This window comes from Peromyscus californicus, unplaced genomic scaffold, assembly GCF_007827085.1.
Source record: "Peromyscus californicus insignis strain IS unplaced genomic scaffold, ASM782708v3 Scaffold_20__1_contigs__length_68692818, whole genome shotgun sequence".
Taxonomy (NCBI): Eukaryota; Metazoa; Chordata; class Mammalia; order Rodentia; family Cricetidae; genus Peromyscus; species Peromyscus californicus.
Window position 1 is genome coordinate 62,938,366 of NW_026294503.1, and position 15,635 is coordinate 62,954,000.

Sequence of the window (15,635 nt, forward strand, 5' to 3'; positions counted from 1 at the left end):
TCAACCAAGTTACTCGGCCCAAAATCAATGTTCAGAAACTTAGCTGTATGTCTGCCACCCCGTGCTCTACAGTTACTCCTTCTGAATTGAAGCGTTTCTTTCTGAAGGGAAATAAAGAGCCTTGTAGGGCTCAGGGGCCTCATGAGGGTTGTAAGGTTCGAGCAATATAGGAAGTGACGTGATTGGCCAGGCTCCTCCCCAAGGTTTGAAAGACAGTACACTTTTGCTATGGGGAGGCGGTGAGGTGGGAGGTGGGTGTCCTTGGTGGAGCTGACTGCAGGCTACACAGAGAGCTCGGGGATACAGTTTTCACGAGGCATCATCCACACTGGAGGGGGCTTCACTGTGATGTCACTGCCTTTGGTTCACCCATGTCCCTATAGCTGAGTCTGTCATTGGTGCTCTAGAGGGGGTAAGGATCAAGTTTGCTCACATGTGCCCCCAAATGTCATACAGCATGTCATGGTTTGAATGAGAATGACCCCATAGGATCATATATTTGAATACTTGGTCTTCTAATGGCTGCTTGGGGATGATTAGAAGGAGGTGTGGCTTTGTTGGATGAAATAAAGGAAGAGTGACTTTTTTTTTAAAAAAAGATTTACTTATTTATTATGTATACAGCATATGTGACTGCAGGCCAGAAGAGGGGACCAGATCTCATTACAGGTGGTTGTGAGCCACCATGTGGTTGCTGGGAATTGAACTCAGGACCTCTGAAAGAGCAGTCAGTGCTCTTAACCTCTGAGCCATCTCTCCAGCCCCCAAGAGTGACATTTTTAGTTAGCTCTCTCTGCCTGCTCCTTGAAGATCAAGGGGTGAGCTCTCAGCTTTTTCTCCCACAGTGTCTGCCCCACCAGCATGAACTCTAGTCTTTTGAAACTGCAAGCCCAATTAAATGTTTTCATTTATATGTTGCTTTGGTCAAGGTGTTTCATCAGCAATAGAAAAATAATTAAGACACGGCACAAGAGACCTCGATAATGTAATCCTTAAGATGGCATTTAATTATTTTTCTTCGGATTAAAATTGTAAGTGTTTTTTGGGTATGCTCCTAGTTTCTTTTCTGCCTCTGTGAGAAAACAGCCTGGCCAAAAGCAACTCACGGGAGGAAAGGATTTATTTGGCTTACAGTTTCAGGTCACAGGTTGTCATTTCTGGAAAGAAACTGAGGAGAAATTAAGGAATTTGAGCAGCTGGCCAGATCACACCCACAGTCAAGAGCCAAGAGAAATGAAAGCATCCTCGCTGCCTACTTGCTTGGTACTCAGTCAGCCTTCTTACTCTTACATAGTCTAGTGCCCCAAACCACAGAACGGTATTGCCCACCTGGGCTGTTCAGTTAACAACTGAGACAATCCCTTACAGATATACCTACAGACCAACCTTGTAGGCGAACTTTCTTTTCAGCTGCCAGCCCCAAATAATGACAGGGAGACTTATTATTAATTACGAATGCTTGGCCTTAGCTTAGGCTTGTTCACAACTAGCTCTTGTAACTTAAATTAACCTGTTTTTATTAGTCTACGTTCTGTCACGTGGCTCAGTTACCTCTCCTCTGTTCTGTATGTCCGATTTGGTCCACATCTCACTGGTGTCTCCATGCCTCTCTTCTTTCCAGAGTTGTCTCCCCCCAGAAGTCCCGGCTATTCTCTCCTACCTAGCAACTGGCCATTCAGCTCTTTATTAAGCCAATCACACTGACACATCTTCACACAATGTAAACAAATATTCCACAACACAACCTGATTTAAATAATTCCTCATTAAGATTTTCTTCCCAGGTAATTCTGGATGTGTTGACAGTTAAAGCTAACTATGAGGTGATTTGATCAAATCAGGCTAATTGCATATCACTCTGTGTGTGTGTGTGTGTGTGTGTGTAATTTTTTTATGGTTAGAGCATTCACAAACTTCTAACAATTTTGGAGCATAAATGCATTATTGTTAGCCATATCTACCCTACTGTTCAATAGAACCCCAGAATTTATTTCTCCTGTCTAGTTACAACTTTGTGCACATGGATCCACCTCTGCTCATTTTTCCCTCTCTAGGCTCTGGTAACCACTATTCTACTCTCTACTGCCAGGGAGTGTGGTGATATTGTGTTTCCCAAAATATTGTGCACCCTAATAAACTTATCTGGGGTCAGAGAACAGAACAGCCACTAGGTAAGACATAGAGGCCCGAAAATGGTGGCATACACACCTTTAATCCTAGCATTCCAAAGGCAGAGATCTGTCTGGATCTCTGTGAGTTAAAAGCCACACTGGAAACAGCCAGGCACAATGACACACGCCTTTAATCCCAGGAGGTGATGGCAGAAAGCGAAGGGTATTTAAGGCATGAGGACCAGGAACTAGAGCTGGTTAAGTTTTTTGAGCAGCACAGTTCAGCTGAGATCCATTTTGGATGAGGACTCAGAGGCTTCCAGTCTGAAGAAACAGGATCAGCTGAGGAATTGGCAAGGTGAGGTGGCTGTGGCTTGTTCTGTTTCTCTGATCTTCCAGCGTTCACCCCAATACCTGGCTTCAGGTTTGTTTTTATTAATAAGACCTTTGAAGATTCATGCTACAAGGGAGTTGTCAACTAATTCAATGTTTTTCTAATTCAATATATGCATGACATAAGATAGTGTATTTGTCAGGGTTTTCTAGAGTCACAGAACTTATATATATATAAGATGAATTTATTGGAATGACTTACAGGCTGCAGTCCAACAATGGCTAGTTGTGATGGAAAGTCCAAGAACCTAGTAGTTGCTCAGTCTCACAAGGCTGTGTGTCTCAGTTGGAATCTGGAAGAAGTAGGCTCCAACCCTGACTAAGGAATGGATGTTCTGAGGGCAAGCAGGGGAAGGACAATCACTTCCTGCTTCCACTGTCCTTACACAGGCTTCCAGCAGAAGGTGTGGCCCAGGTTAAGGGTGTGCCTTCCCACCTCAAGATCTAGATTAAAGGTTTGTGGTCTTCCTGCTTCAAGATCCAGATCAGCCAAGTGGCACATGCCTTTAATCCCAGCACTGGGAGGCAGAGCCGGGCAGATTTCTGTGAGTTCGAGGCCAGCCTGGGCTACAGAGTGAGTTCCAGGAAAGACGCAAAGCTACACAGAGAAACCCTGTCTCGAAAAACCAAAAAAAAAAAAAAAAAAAAAAAGATCCAGATCACAAGTGTGCCCTCCATTTCTAGATTGTAGTTCATTCCAGATATAGTCAAGTTGACAACCAAGAATAGCCATCGCCGATAATAATTAAATAGTATCCAAAATATACAGGATATAGGAATAAATCTCATCAAAAAGGACAAGAGTTAAAATCGAAATAAATGGGAAAATATAGAAGCTTAATTTACATAACATGTGTGGTTAATGTTTTTCACCCTCAGGGGTCCTGGAATTATGTCACGTTTTAGACTACTCTTGTTCTAATATAACTGTTTAGACTACTCTTGTTCGAATATAATTATTTCTTACTAAAATATTACATTAAATAGATAAACCACAAAATCTGATATCTTAACATTATAATCTTGGACAAACTAAATATTAATGTACTTTATTCGATGTCACTGGGCACAGTTGGTGTAAATATCACGCTTGGGTGAAATTCTGTCAAGACAGTACTGCAGAGATTGCAGGTGAACAGAATGAACGTTTTAGCATATCAATGAGTTGACCTTTCAGGGAAAGAATTCGCAGACCAAGGTTCCTTTAAAGGGCTTGAATCGCTGACTTCCTTCAAGAGCTTTTGAATATTCATGTGAAGGAACATCGGACATCTCAAACTCCAAAGGTCTTTGCCTGGCTTTCATCCCTTACTATGCACAGATGGTTATTTTACCTAAATGTCCCAGTATATTCGATTTAGTGAGACCCACTGGGAGATAATGGTAGCAGACTGATGAAAGGTGGAAGAATTTCTCCACACTTAGACCGAGTCAGAACACAAGTGTCATAAACTTCAATTTTATAGCAGGTCAAGGTTTTCGGGAGTAGAGGAGCCACTGAGAACCAAGGGAATTACTAAGTTTTGGGGGGTTGTACAGAATTGAAAGGGCAGCTGACTCAGCAGGCTTCAGTAGATTGGGGTGGAGAGACCTTCCATCTATGCTTAATCACCTGATTAGAGCACTTCTGGTCCTACACAGTGTGGGTGCTCAGCTTTTGATTACTGTTGGTTTGAGCATGGCATGGTGATATGAGAAAATGTTTGGTGGGGTCACCATGCACTTGAGAAATAGAGCCCAGAGGTCCCTGAGCTGGAGCTGGCCTGAATGCCCCTCCCTGAGGACTAGCTCTCATGATATCAGAGGTGCCATGCAAGCTTCCGAAGGAGGGAGGCAACAAACAGTCCTACTCAGCTCAGACACCTATGAACCACATCAACAACCAGCATGGCTCCATAACCCCTCAGGGCACAGCAGTGGCACACATACCCTCTGGTAACCAGCAGCTCTCTAATTGGACTTAAGACCCACTCAACAAGAGGGAGACCATGCCTGGTACTGGAAACCTGGCCTACTACTCAGTGCTGGTGGATTCATGGCTAATGGGGGAGAACCTACAACCACTAAGTTACCAAACCACCATAATCCCTCCCAGCAATCTGTACATTCATCCTTATATCCATAGACAAGTGTAGTCTCCACCTCTCATCAAGGGAACGTCTCCTTACAATAGATGGGGACCAGTACACAAAACCACAACCAATCAATAGGCAGAGTTGTGGTGCCCTGTCCTAGTGGGTACATCCACAGAACTCTCCCATTCATAAGGCTCAGGAGACATTGCAGATGATGGGGCATAAAGATTGTAATGTGCCCAGATCGTGACCCCCAGAGAAACCACCAAAGACGAGCATGCCGGAATGCAAAAGCAAGGTTTAATTCTGGATATCCAAAAGCAATACAAGCCTAGGCAGGGACTTTGTCCAATACATCCAACGCAGTGGAGGCTGGAGGAAGTGCCCACCTGTCTGCAAGCTCAGCTTTTAAAGGGAAAAATCACAAGGTTGCATCATTTAGGGGTGCTAGTACAGGTACAATTCTGATTGGCTCGCTTCTAGGGACTTCTAGAAATTACTTCTAAGGGAGTGGTTGGCTGCCACCATTTCTCATTGGCTGCCCTCAGGTGGGGGCATTTCTGTGGTCAGTTACCCTGGAAACCAGGGACAGCCATTCCATAGTCTGGCAGGCATTACCTCATGACTATATTGTGACTCTGTACTTTACACTTCCTGGTTTCTGGAATCTGAACTGACTGGTTTCAGTAACTAATGGCCTATTCCCAAAAGGAGAAATATTAGGCCTTAATTTTAGGGTGAAAGCATTTTGGTCTTATTTCTAAGATGGCTCATTTTGGTCTCACAGTAAGAGCCAGAGGATCAGGGACTCTTATGAGAGGTTGTGTCTTCTTTTTTTTAGATTTATTTATTTATTATGTATACAGTGTTCTGCCTGCATGTATGCCTTCAGGCCAGAAGAGGGCACTAGATCTCATTACAGATGGTTGTGAGCCACCATGTGATTGCTGGGAATTGAACTCAGGACCTCTTGAAGAACAGCCAGTGCTCTTAACCTCTGAGCCTTCTCTCCAGCCCCAGAGGTTGTGTCTTCTAACAACACCAGAAACTACACTTGTAAAATCTCACCAACACGACCGCCCAAACATGCCCAAACAAGGATGATGCTAACGAACATGCCGAAGTGGATGGAAAAAATCCCATGGGGCCTCAACGCAACACAAAGATTTATAGGCAACTGAGGAAAGCTGGGACCAGAAGTGGTCCTCCCCAGGGAAGAGGACACCATTTGATCGTCTAGTTTCAAAAGGTCAGCCTGCAAACATATATGCAAGTAATATATGGATGCAATAGGCTATATTCAGGTATGTACGTATATATATATATATAATATACATTATGTACATGTATGTATACATGTCTGTATATATTATATATATACAAATACATATATGCAAGCAATAATCATTTGATGAAAAAAAGAGGCCATGAATTTGAAGGAGCATGGGGAAGGATGTATGGGAGGTTTTTGAGGGAAGAAATGGAAGGGAGAAATATTAGGCCTTAATAAAATAAACAACAATAACAACAAAAACGTGAGCCAGGAGGGGACCAAGTTCCCAGTCATATTCAAGTGGCTGCCCCAGTGATCTGAAGACCTCTCACTATGGCCTGTTCCTTAAGGGTTCTGTCACCTTTCAATGGCATTATTTTGGATCATGCCTTTTAACACATAGGGCTTCAAGATATAAGCCATAGTGATATCAGAAATTGGAATTTTATTTTTGTAGTAGTTTGGTTGTATTTATCTTGAGAGCATGTATCTGGATCTTTATAGTAAAAACTTAGAGGTGTGTGTGTGTGTGTGTGTGTGTGTGTGTGTGTGTGTGTGTGTGTGCATGTCCACGTGGGCATCTGTTTGTGCTTTCCTATGTGGCTGTGCAGAGGCCACAGGTTGACACTGATATATCTTTCTCAAACACTTTTCTGCCTTAGTTTTTCGTTCACCGTTGAGCTCTTAGGACATTCAGTTTCAGTGTGGAAGCTGTCCTTACTATGTTAGGATGTTTAGCGCCTGTTCTTATGCTCTGTAGGTGCCAGCAGCAACTCTTTCCAACATCACCAAATTGTCAATGGTTGCAAGCCACCGATCCAGCCCATAGATAAAATGATAGAGGCTGGGGAAAGCGAGGGAAAGAATGGGGCAGACTCACCAGCTGTGAGTGGATTATGGAAAATACAGAAGACAAGGAGGATTCTTCAAACACTATGATAAATTATGCAGTGTATATCCAGACTGACGATGGCATCGCCAGGTGGAACCAAGTATGGCAGTGCATTCAAGTAATTCCATTACTTGAGAGACTGGGCTAAGAGGATCAAGACTTGAAGACCCTGCCTCAAACAAAGAAAAAAAGTTTAAAACATTTATAAATACGTATGAGCATATGTCAGAATATTCTAATTCTATCTGTGCACACACATTTGCACCTGCACACATAAGTAACATGCAAACACACACACACACACACACACACACACACACACACACACTACTGCCCCCCAAACATGATCTGATTATCTTCTTCAGTTGCTTTTCCTTGAGAACCATGTCTGTCTCTTCTTAATTTATAAAATAAGTTTCTTTGCATTGTACATCTGCCTCCAAGAATGAAAGTGTGTCACCAAGGCACAGGGGGCACAGAGGTCTTTGTGCTCGCAGACATGCACTAGCGGAACCTGGGATGTTAAGCACACGGGGTTGTTCCTTCAAGGGAAGGAACGCAAAACTTGTTTTCCGCCCAGAAGGCTGGAATGAACTTGCTCTCCAGCCTGGTGACCTTTGTGCAATCTGTGTGGCCAGGGACTTTCAGGCACGGGACCGTCCTCCAGACGCTGCTAGAAAACTCGTTTTTCTCAGTCAATCTATAGAATCTATCCTTATGAAAAGTGTCACATGTGCTTTACCAAGAGTTTGATGTTGTCACGTCTGATCTGTATTTAGCTTTGTTCCTCAGAGATCTAGGTATGTTTTGTCGTGTATGCAGGATTCAGTTATTCACCACAAGAATAGTTTTCACCAGATTGTGCTGTGTTTAAATATGCCTAATAAAGAACTTGGGGTCAGACTCTGGACGTTTGAACCGACATTGATCACTGATACACATAGTGCTGAACTGCCTTCTTGTCCCCCGACCCCCAGCTTGTCTCTCTGCTGCCCATGCAGGTCGCAGAGATGCTCCCTTCCCTGAACTAAGGGAAGTCAGAGAAGATCCATCTGTGTTGAAAGGCATCTAGAGATATCATATATGGACACAAAAGAAATTTCATCTTGAGTCTAGTGCTAAGGTGGCTGTGAATCTTATTCCTGGAGTCTGGCAGAGATGATGAGGCCCAGGAAAGGGGTTACGTCTCCACTCTCCAGTGGAGGGAACTATGTATCTTCCTCCTAGACAGACTCTGCCTGGGCCAGGTTGCCTCTCCCAAGGGCCCTCCCCATGGCCCCCTTCATTTCCTTGTTGCGGAAGCTGTAGATGATGGGGTTGCACATGGGCGTGATGATGGTGTAGAGGAGGGAGAAAGGCTTGTCTTTGTCAGGCCCATGGGTGCTGCGGGGATTCATGTAAGAGAACATGGCTGAGGTGTAGAAGAAGATGACCACAGTCAGGTGAGAGGCACAAGTGGAGAAGGTCTTCCCTCTGCCTGAGGAGGATGCTCTGCTGAGGATGGAGGTCAGGATGCGGGCATAGGAGGTGACAATGAGCACCATGGGGCTGAGCAGCACCACGATGGCATCAAGAAAGATCAACTTCATGCTGAACTGAGGGTCCCCACAGGAGAGGGCAATCACTATGGGGGCCTCACAGAAGAAGTTTTCTATGTGGTTGTCTTTGCAGAAGGGATTCCGGAATGACATATACTCAAGAAAGATGCCGTTGACCATCCCAAAGATCCAGGAAGAACACACCAGCCTGACACACACCTGCTGGCTCATGATCTGGGCATAGTTCAGTGGGTGGCAGATTGCAACATAACGGTCATAGGCCATGAAAGCCAAGAGGATGCACTCGGCCACACCCACTAGGAAGACCAAGTACATCTGGGTCATACAGGAGGCAAAGGAGACCGTGTGGTCCTTGGTCACCAGATGGATCAACATCTGTGGGATGGTGGTGGTGATGAAGCAGATGTCCAGGAAAGACAGGTGTCCGAGGAAGAAGTACATGGGGCTGTTGAGCCTGGGGTCAGTCCAGGTGATGAAGATGATGAGGCCGTTCATGGCCATGGCGAGGCTGTAGAGAGCCAGGAAGAGGCTGAAGAGCAAAGCTCGGGTGGAAGGGGAGCTCTGCTCAAAGCCCACGAGGATGAACTCGGTCACTGTGCTGCTGTTCCTCAGGTCGGCTGTCTGGGGCCTGTTTGAGGAGGGGGGCAGAAAAAGCATAAAGGACACAGTTGTGTGGAAGGTGAGATGTTCCCCTGGACCCAGAAGCCCAGCAAGAGACTTTCCCTGGTGACAGTGACAGTTTGGGAACTTAGCAATCTCTGGTAAGAAAATGCCAGGGTCACCAGAGGCTCTCTACATAAATTCTAGTTTTAGAAGTTGAGGAAGCCGTGGTTCCCCTTTAGTCTGGATCGCTGAGATGCTCTGTGAGATGGTCATGTGGTTCAGGTCCTTCAACATCAAAGGATGGCTTATGGCCAGGATGTATTCAGAGGAGAAAGAATAAAATAGCTGTGCCTGGGGCTCATGTCAGATGAGGGAAGTTAAGAGCCTGAGGGACGGAGTGTGTGATAGTGATTAGTTTGTTAAAGGCCATTAGTATGTAACACACGAGAGAGTGTTCTCTAGAGGAACACTATATTCTGTCTTTGCATACTTAATTTATGGGATGAAAGGCTTGGAGTTTTAAAGCACAGGAGTCAAATCACTCAGATGACAGTGCCTAACAGTCATTTCTCGATCATTCCAGTGATCCATGCTTTCCCTGACTCATTCTCCTTACTCTCACAAGGAAAAGGGGCCTGGCTGGAGAAGGAGCTTCCTTAGTAGGTGGCACCCTTTCTCTACAGTCAGAGGTACACACAATTGCGCAGAAAGAATTCAACCACTTCCCTGAGAATGGGGAATGAGTGAGCAGGGCTCATAGATGCCAGCCTTTCTAGAACTGGGCCCGCAGGGGACTTTGCTCACCCTTGGCCCTGTGAGTACACAGTGTTTATCTTACATCTTTAGAGAGGTAGTATTCACAGTCCGTATCCTCTTTTTCTCATTACTCTAACATTTAGGGAAGCACCATATTCAGATTAAATCTCTAGTACTTTCATCTTGTTTGGAATTAAGATGTATCAGATCCTGCTGAGCAGTGGTGGCACATGCCTTTAAATCCAGCACTCTGGAGGCAGAGGCAGGCAGATCTCTGAGTTCAAGGCCAGCCTGGTCTACAGAGTGAGTTCCTGGGCAGCTAAGGCTACACAGAAACCCTGTCTCAAAAAGTAAAAAACAAAAACAAACAAACAAAATACGTATCAGCTCCTTTCTACTTAACACATGTTTCAGATGGCGGTTGGACACCTGCCGAACTCATGTTCTTCAGCATCTCCCTTTACCTTTCCTTGTCTAGTCTCTTTTTGGTACACTTTCATTTTGCCTTTTTTTGTTTGTTTGTTTTGTTTTTTGTTTTTCGACAGGGTTTCTCTGTGTAGCTTTGCACCTTTCCTGGATCTCGCTCTGTAGACCAGGCTGGCCTTGAACTCACAGAGATCCACCTGCCTCTGCCTCCTGAGTGCTGGATTAAAGGCGTGTGCACCACTGCCCGGTCCTCATTTTGCCTTCTATGTGGTCTCCGACTTTCATGTTCCCAACTCCTACTAATTCTTACTCCTTTCTCTCCCTGCCCCCGTCTTTACTGATTACCTACCCTTCAGCTCTCTAAGTCGAACTGAGCTCTCTTATCTTTCAAGTTCTCGAATCTCCTTCCTGCCTTGTGGAGGCTCCCTACCCTGTCGTGGCCCCTCCTTGAAGCACTAGACTCCCTCTAAGTGAGGTTTCATCAATCAAGGCCTCTGCTGGGCCTGTTCCTACCATCTTCACGTTGGAAAGTTCTGGTGCCTAGGACTACCTCTGGTGGTCTGGAAAGGGGACAGTAGAGGACACAGTTTAGTACGGGTCCACAATCCTGCACTCAGCAGATGTGTTGGGACTAAGCTAGTGAATGGTTGGGCAACATCAGTCGTCAGTGAGCTACAATCCATAGAATTCTTGGACTTGGCCAAGAAGAAGTTGGGATTTAACTCAAGGACGCACTAAGCCCCACTGAAGGACAAATGCTTGCCTGTAGTTCACTGAGAAGAAATATGTTGGATGTTGGAAAGCAAACCACACCTACCTCATCCCGTGGCTCTGCCGCTCAGGCTTTGTCACTGAATCGCTGTCCCTAGTGACAGAGATGGCATGGTGTTTGAGGAGGAGCTGCTCCAGGGAGGAGGGTCTGAGCTGGGGGGCCACTCTGGAAGACAGTGGTGTCTGATGACCTTTTCAGTTCTTTGACATCAATGCTATTGTAGACAAATGTCTTCTTAAGCAATATTACCACACTGCATGTGTACAGCACATTATAGAGCAGGGAGAGCTGTCTGCCTCACATTGCTATTTGGTAATGCACACTCTTCTCTGCCTGCTTGTCAGATTGTGTGTGTGTGTGTGTGTGTGTGTGTGTGTGTGTGTGTGTGTGTGTATGTGTGTGTGTGTGTGTGTGTGTGTGTGTGTGTGTATGTGTGTGTGTGTGTATGGTTTTTTTTTTTTCAAGACAAAATTTCTCTGTGTAACAGTCCTGGCTGTCTTGGAACTTTCTTTGTAGATCAGGTTGGCCTCGAACTCATAGAGTTCTGACTGCCTCTGCCTCCCAAGTGCTGGTATTAAAGGCCTGCACCACCACCGCCCCACCAGATTGTATATTTTGAACTTCTTGCCTTTTAAAATTTTTGTGTTCATGATTATGATTTTTCTGGAAGCAAGACAAGAAGAGCATCATAATTGTGACTTGCAGACTATACAGAGAAAAAGCACCACCCTCAACTCCACTGATTCTTATTTAAAGATCAAAGGGTCTTTGATCTTGGTAAATTATCAACAATTTAAAAAATAGTTTATGTATATCATGACATTTGAGCCTCTATTTTATTACCTTTATGAGGTAATTTAATCCAATTGAAGAGTCATGGGTAATTTAGTTTGGACAATGAAGTCATACATAGTTTCCAGCAGAAAGAAACAGAGAAAGAATGTTTTGTAAATCTTGTGTTGTCATAGTTGACTTAACTGACCCACTGTTCTGACCCATCTCAGAAACATCTACAAGCAAAATAAAATGCCCAGTGTGAGACTCTAAAGGTTTGAACCAACACCAGCTACTGAGTCATGTTGAACAAAATTTCTTTCTTGTCTCACACAGATTGATACTCTGCTGGCCCTGGTGGTCGCAGAGATTCCCACAGGAGTGAACATCTAATCCCACCACCAGGTCTTTCTTGAGAAAGACTTTTCAGAAGAAGTCTAGGGAAATCATTTATTTGGCTCCCAACTATTATGGGGCCGATGTCCTAGATCTCATGAGTGGGGTGACTGCATGATGAGCTCTTTCTCCTGGGGCTCTTAATGGCCTCATGCTAAAAGTAGCTAGGACACTCTAGGCTGCTTCCCCCACAGGCCTGTGATCCAATTTTGCCTTCTCGGTTAAAAGAAGAAATGACCTAAGGACATCAGGACCCAAATGGGGATGGAGTGAATAAATTCAGCAGCAGGCTTATAGCAATCAGAAAATGACATTGGGTCTTATTCACCATAAAGGTGACCCTTCAGGCCTTAGAACAACTCAAACACTGAGACTCCTTGACTAAATATAGATGAGTTTAAGATGTGCGATGTTATATGCTCAAGCAATTTAGATGTTTAAAGCAACTCCTTAGCAAGAAAGATAATAATAGATTTGAAAATGGGCAGAGGACTTGAATAGACCTTTCTCAAGATAGACAAATATCCAATAGGAACATGGAGAAAATATCCAGCAGCTAACAATCAGGGACATGCGAATTAAAGCCGTATGAGATATGAACTCATACTTGTTAGAATAGCTATTAGCAAAAAGATGAAACACAAGTGTTGGCGAGGATGTGGAGGAAAAGGAGCCTTCTTGCACACTGTTGGTGGGAATATGAGTCCTGCTGTTATATCAAACTCGGCATTTCCCCAACAAGTTTGACATACGTGTGTCATCTGATGCGGCAGTATCACGTGTAGAGGAGACTGAGTTAGCATAATCAGCATGCTGAAAAGCATCTTTCCTTCCGTGTTCACTGCAGCACTGTTTATGTTTGTGAAATCAAAGGTCTTATGACTGGAAATTTTGGTGTGTGTGGGGGGGTCCTACCATGGTCACCACATGTTACCCAGGAAATCAGGGGGTCCTCTTGAGGTTCTTAGTTTTGTTAATAAAATAACTTAAGAACAGACTCTGAAGAAAGGTCAAGGACACATTTATTAGCATTTAAAAGAAAAATCCCAGGCAGGCAGCCTATAAACCTAGGCATCTGCCCAGAGGAGGGAAATGCAGAGAAAAAGAGGAAATGATGCCATTTGTAAGCAGTGGGGAGGAGGCCTTCAGAGAAAGAAAAAGCCCAAGGTACCAGAGGAAGCGTTCGTTCTTCCGCTCTGGCCAGTGACTCGGAAGGATGGGCAGACCTAACAAAACCTCATGGTGGCTCCACAGTGACTGCAGCAGGCTGTGGGGAAGAAACCTAAAGTATCTCATTAAAGGGCTGTGAATAAAAACTCCTGGAGAGAAGTTGTGTTTGCAGAGACGGACTGCCTGACTAGAGCTGTGGTACTGTGGAGAGACTGAAATGTTACAGGGCCGGAGACTAACTTAGGTTGGTCTAGCTTTAGTCCCTGGAACTACCATTCCTTGCCCATCTCCATCAGAACTAACATCTTGTGACTAATAGATAAAAACCTTTTGGAATCTGTTAACAACCACAAGCTTCCACCAATCCAAAATCTAAGAATGTCATCAGATAGCATCTTGAGCTTTGTGGTGGTTTGAAAGAAAATGGCCCCCAAAGGGAGTGGCACTATTAAAAGGTGTGCAGCCTTGTTGGAGTAGGTGTGGTCTTGTTGGAGGAAGTGTGTCACTGTGGAGGCGGGCTTTGAGATCTCATAGACACTCAAGATGCCGCCCAATGTCTCAGACTACTTCCTGATGCCTGTGGGATCAAAATGTAGTTCCTTCTCTAATCTGAGCTCCTTCTCCAGCGCCATGTCTGCCTGCATGCTGCCTTGCTTCCCACCATGATGATAATGGACTAAACCTCTGAACTGTAAGTAAACCACTCTAATTAAGTGTTTTCCTCTATAAGAGTTGTAATGGCCATGGTGTCTCTTCACAGTGATAGAAACCCTAACTAAGACAGGCCTATAGAAAAGCTTCCCCCATCTTTCTGTAACCACCTTTCTGATATATTCACCAATGCATTTTAAGCTGGCTTTGTTGCTGTGAGGAAACACCATGACCAAAGCAACTTGGAGAGGAAAGGGTTTGTTTGGCTTGTGCTTCTATATAACATTTCATCATCAAAGGAAGCCAGGACAGGAACTCAAACAGAGCAAGAACCTGGAGGCAGGAGCTGATGCGGAGGCCATGGAGGGGAGCTGCTTATTGGCTTGCTCTTCATGGCTTGCTCAGCCTGCTTTCTTATAGAACCCAGGACCACCAGCCCAGGGATGGCATCACCCACAGTAGGCTGGGCCCTCCCCCATCCATTACTAATTAAGAAAATGCCTTACAAGCTTGCCTATAGCCTGATCTTATGGAGGCATTTCCTCAGTTGAGACTCCTGAGGAACCTGCTTGACTCCATGTCAAAGGCAGGAGGCATTTTGTTGTATTGCTAAAAACAAGTTTCCATTTACTGTAAGAACTGAGTTTCTAAATTTCTGTTTCCTGGAACCTGACCTGCTCCAACCCACGTCCTTGACTTATGTTTAAGAACACCTTGACACTCCCTAATCAGTGACCACATGATGATGACTTTTTGGTTGTTGTTTATTTTTTGAGATTTTTCCATGCTTCCTAACTGCTCCATTGTCTTGCTTCTGCAAACCTGCTTTGTGACTACTATTACTCCTTAAAAAAGCCCCGAGAAACACACTCAGCACTTCTCTCTCTAACCCAACCTAGGAGGCAGTTGCTGGCCGACTCTCTGGTGCACCTGAATAAAATAGAGCTTGCTTCAAATTTGGCCCAAAAACTGTGGTAGTGGGTCTTATTCTCATGTGGTGGGATTAACACTCTCTCTTCTTTGGTGACTATAGTTTGTGTCAAGTTAACATAAAACTAGCCAGCACACCTCGATTTGTGACCTTCTTTATTCTGTAAACTATAACTTCATGAAACTGCTTCCATATTGGAACATGGAATTTGAGGTAACCTAAATCTGTGTCTCAGGCCACAGTCACTCAAAATGGCCCCAGAAAAAATTGTTTCTAATTCCCTTTAAGATGAGAGTTATTATTTTGTTTTGTTTTTTTTCTCTTAGACAGGGCTAATTATTCTTCCCATTTCTTTAGCTTGGCTTCAGGGAAGGGGGATCTACTTTCCTGGGAGTGGTCCAAACTTGCTGAGGAGTGGTCTCACTTCCTGAGGAAGTAATGACTCTTAGCCAGATGACTGATCTGCCCTACTGGAATGTTAAGTCTCCACCCACATTAGATGTTCCATTCTTTTAACCAGAGGAAATAGTGTTCTCTTAATAGATCTTTATTGTTATTGTAACAATATCCATCAACACATGAACAGACTTCAGAAATATAGTATTTACTTTATGAGATATCATTCAGCCTTTAAAAGGCAGGAAATCTTACCCTTTGGGATAACATGGAAGAACTTAGAAGATACCATGTTAAATAAGTACAGTGAAAGACTACATAATATCATTTATATGTGGGATCTGTAAAGTCCATGTTAAAGACACAGAGAGCAGAAAGATGTTTCCTAGAGACTGGGGTACTGGTGGGGATAGGGAGGACACAAAGTTTGAGTCAGACAAGAGGAATAATTTTGGTTA

At 44.3% G+C, this 15,635-nt stretch overlaps 1 protein-coding gene across 1 annotated transcript; it reads right to left on the reverse strand.

Annotated features, from left to right (window-relative positions):
* Positions 1 to 6,507: 6,507 nt before the first annotated feature.
* On the reverse strand, positions 6,508 to 9,859 carry LOC128116328 (olfactory receptor 10AD1-like). The gene has a single exon (XM_052747504.1). The coding sequence runs from the start codon at positions 8,957 to 8,959 to the stop codon at positions 7,967 to 7,969; it is 993 nt and encodes a 330-aa protein (XP_052603464.1). The 5' UTR covers positions 8,960 to 9,859; the 3' UTR covers positions 6,508 to 7,966.
* Positions 9,860 to 15,635: the final 5,776 nt, after the last annotated feature.

What these genes read in the sequence shown, in the direction of transcription:
- LOC128116328 (XM_052747504.1), bottom strand. Translation starts at nt 8,959, where the DNA reads ATGCTTTTTCTGCCCCCCTCCTCAAACAGGCCCCAGACAGCCGACCTG.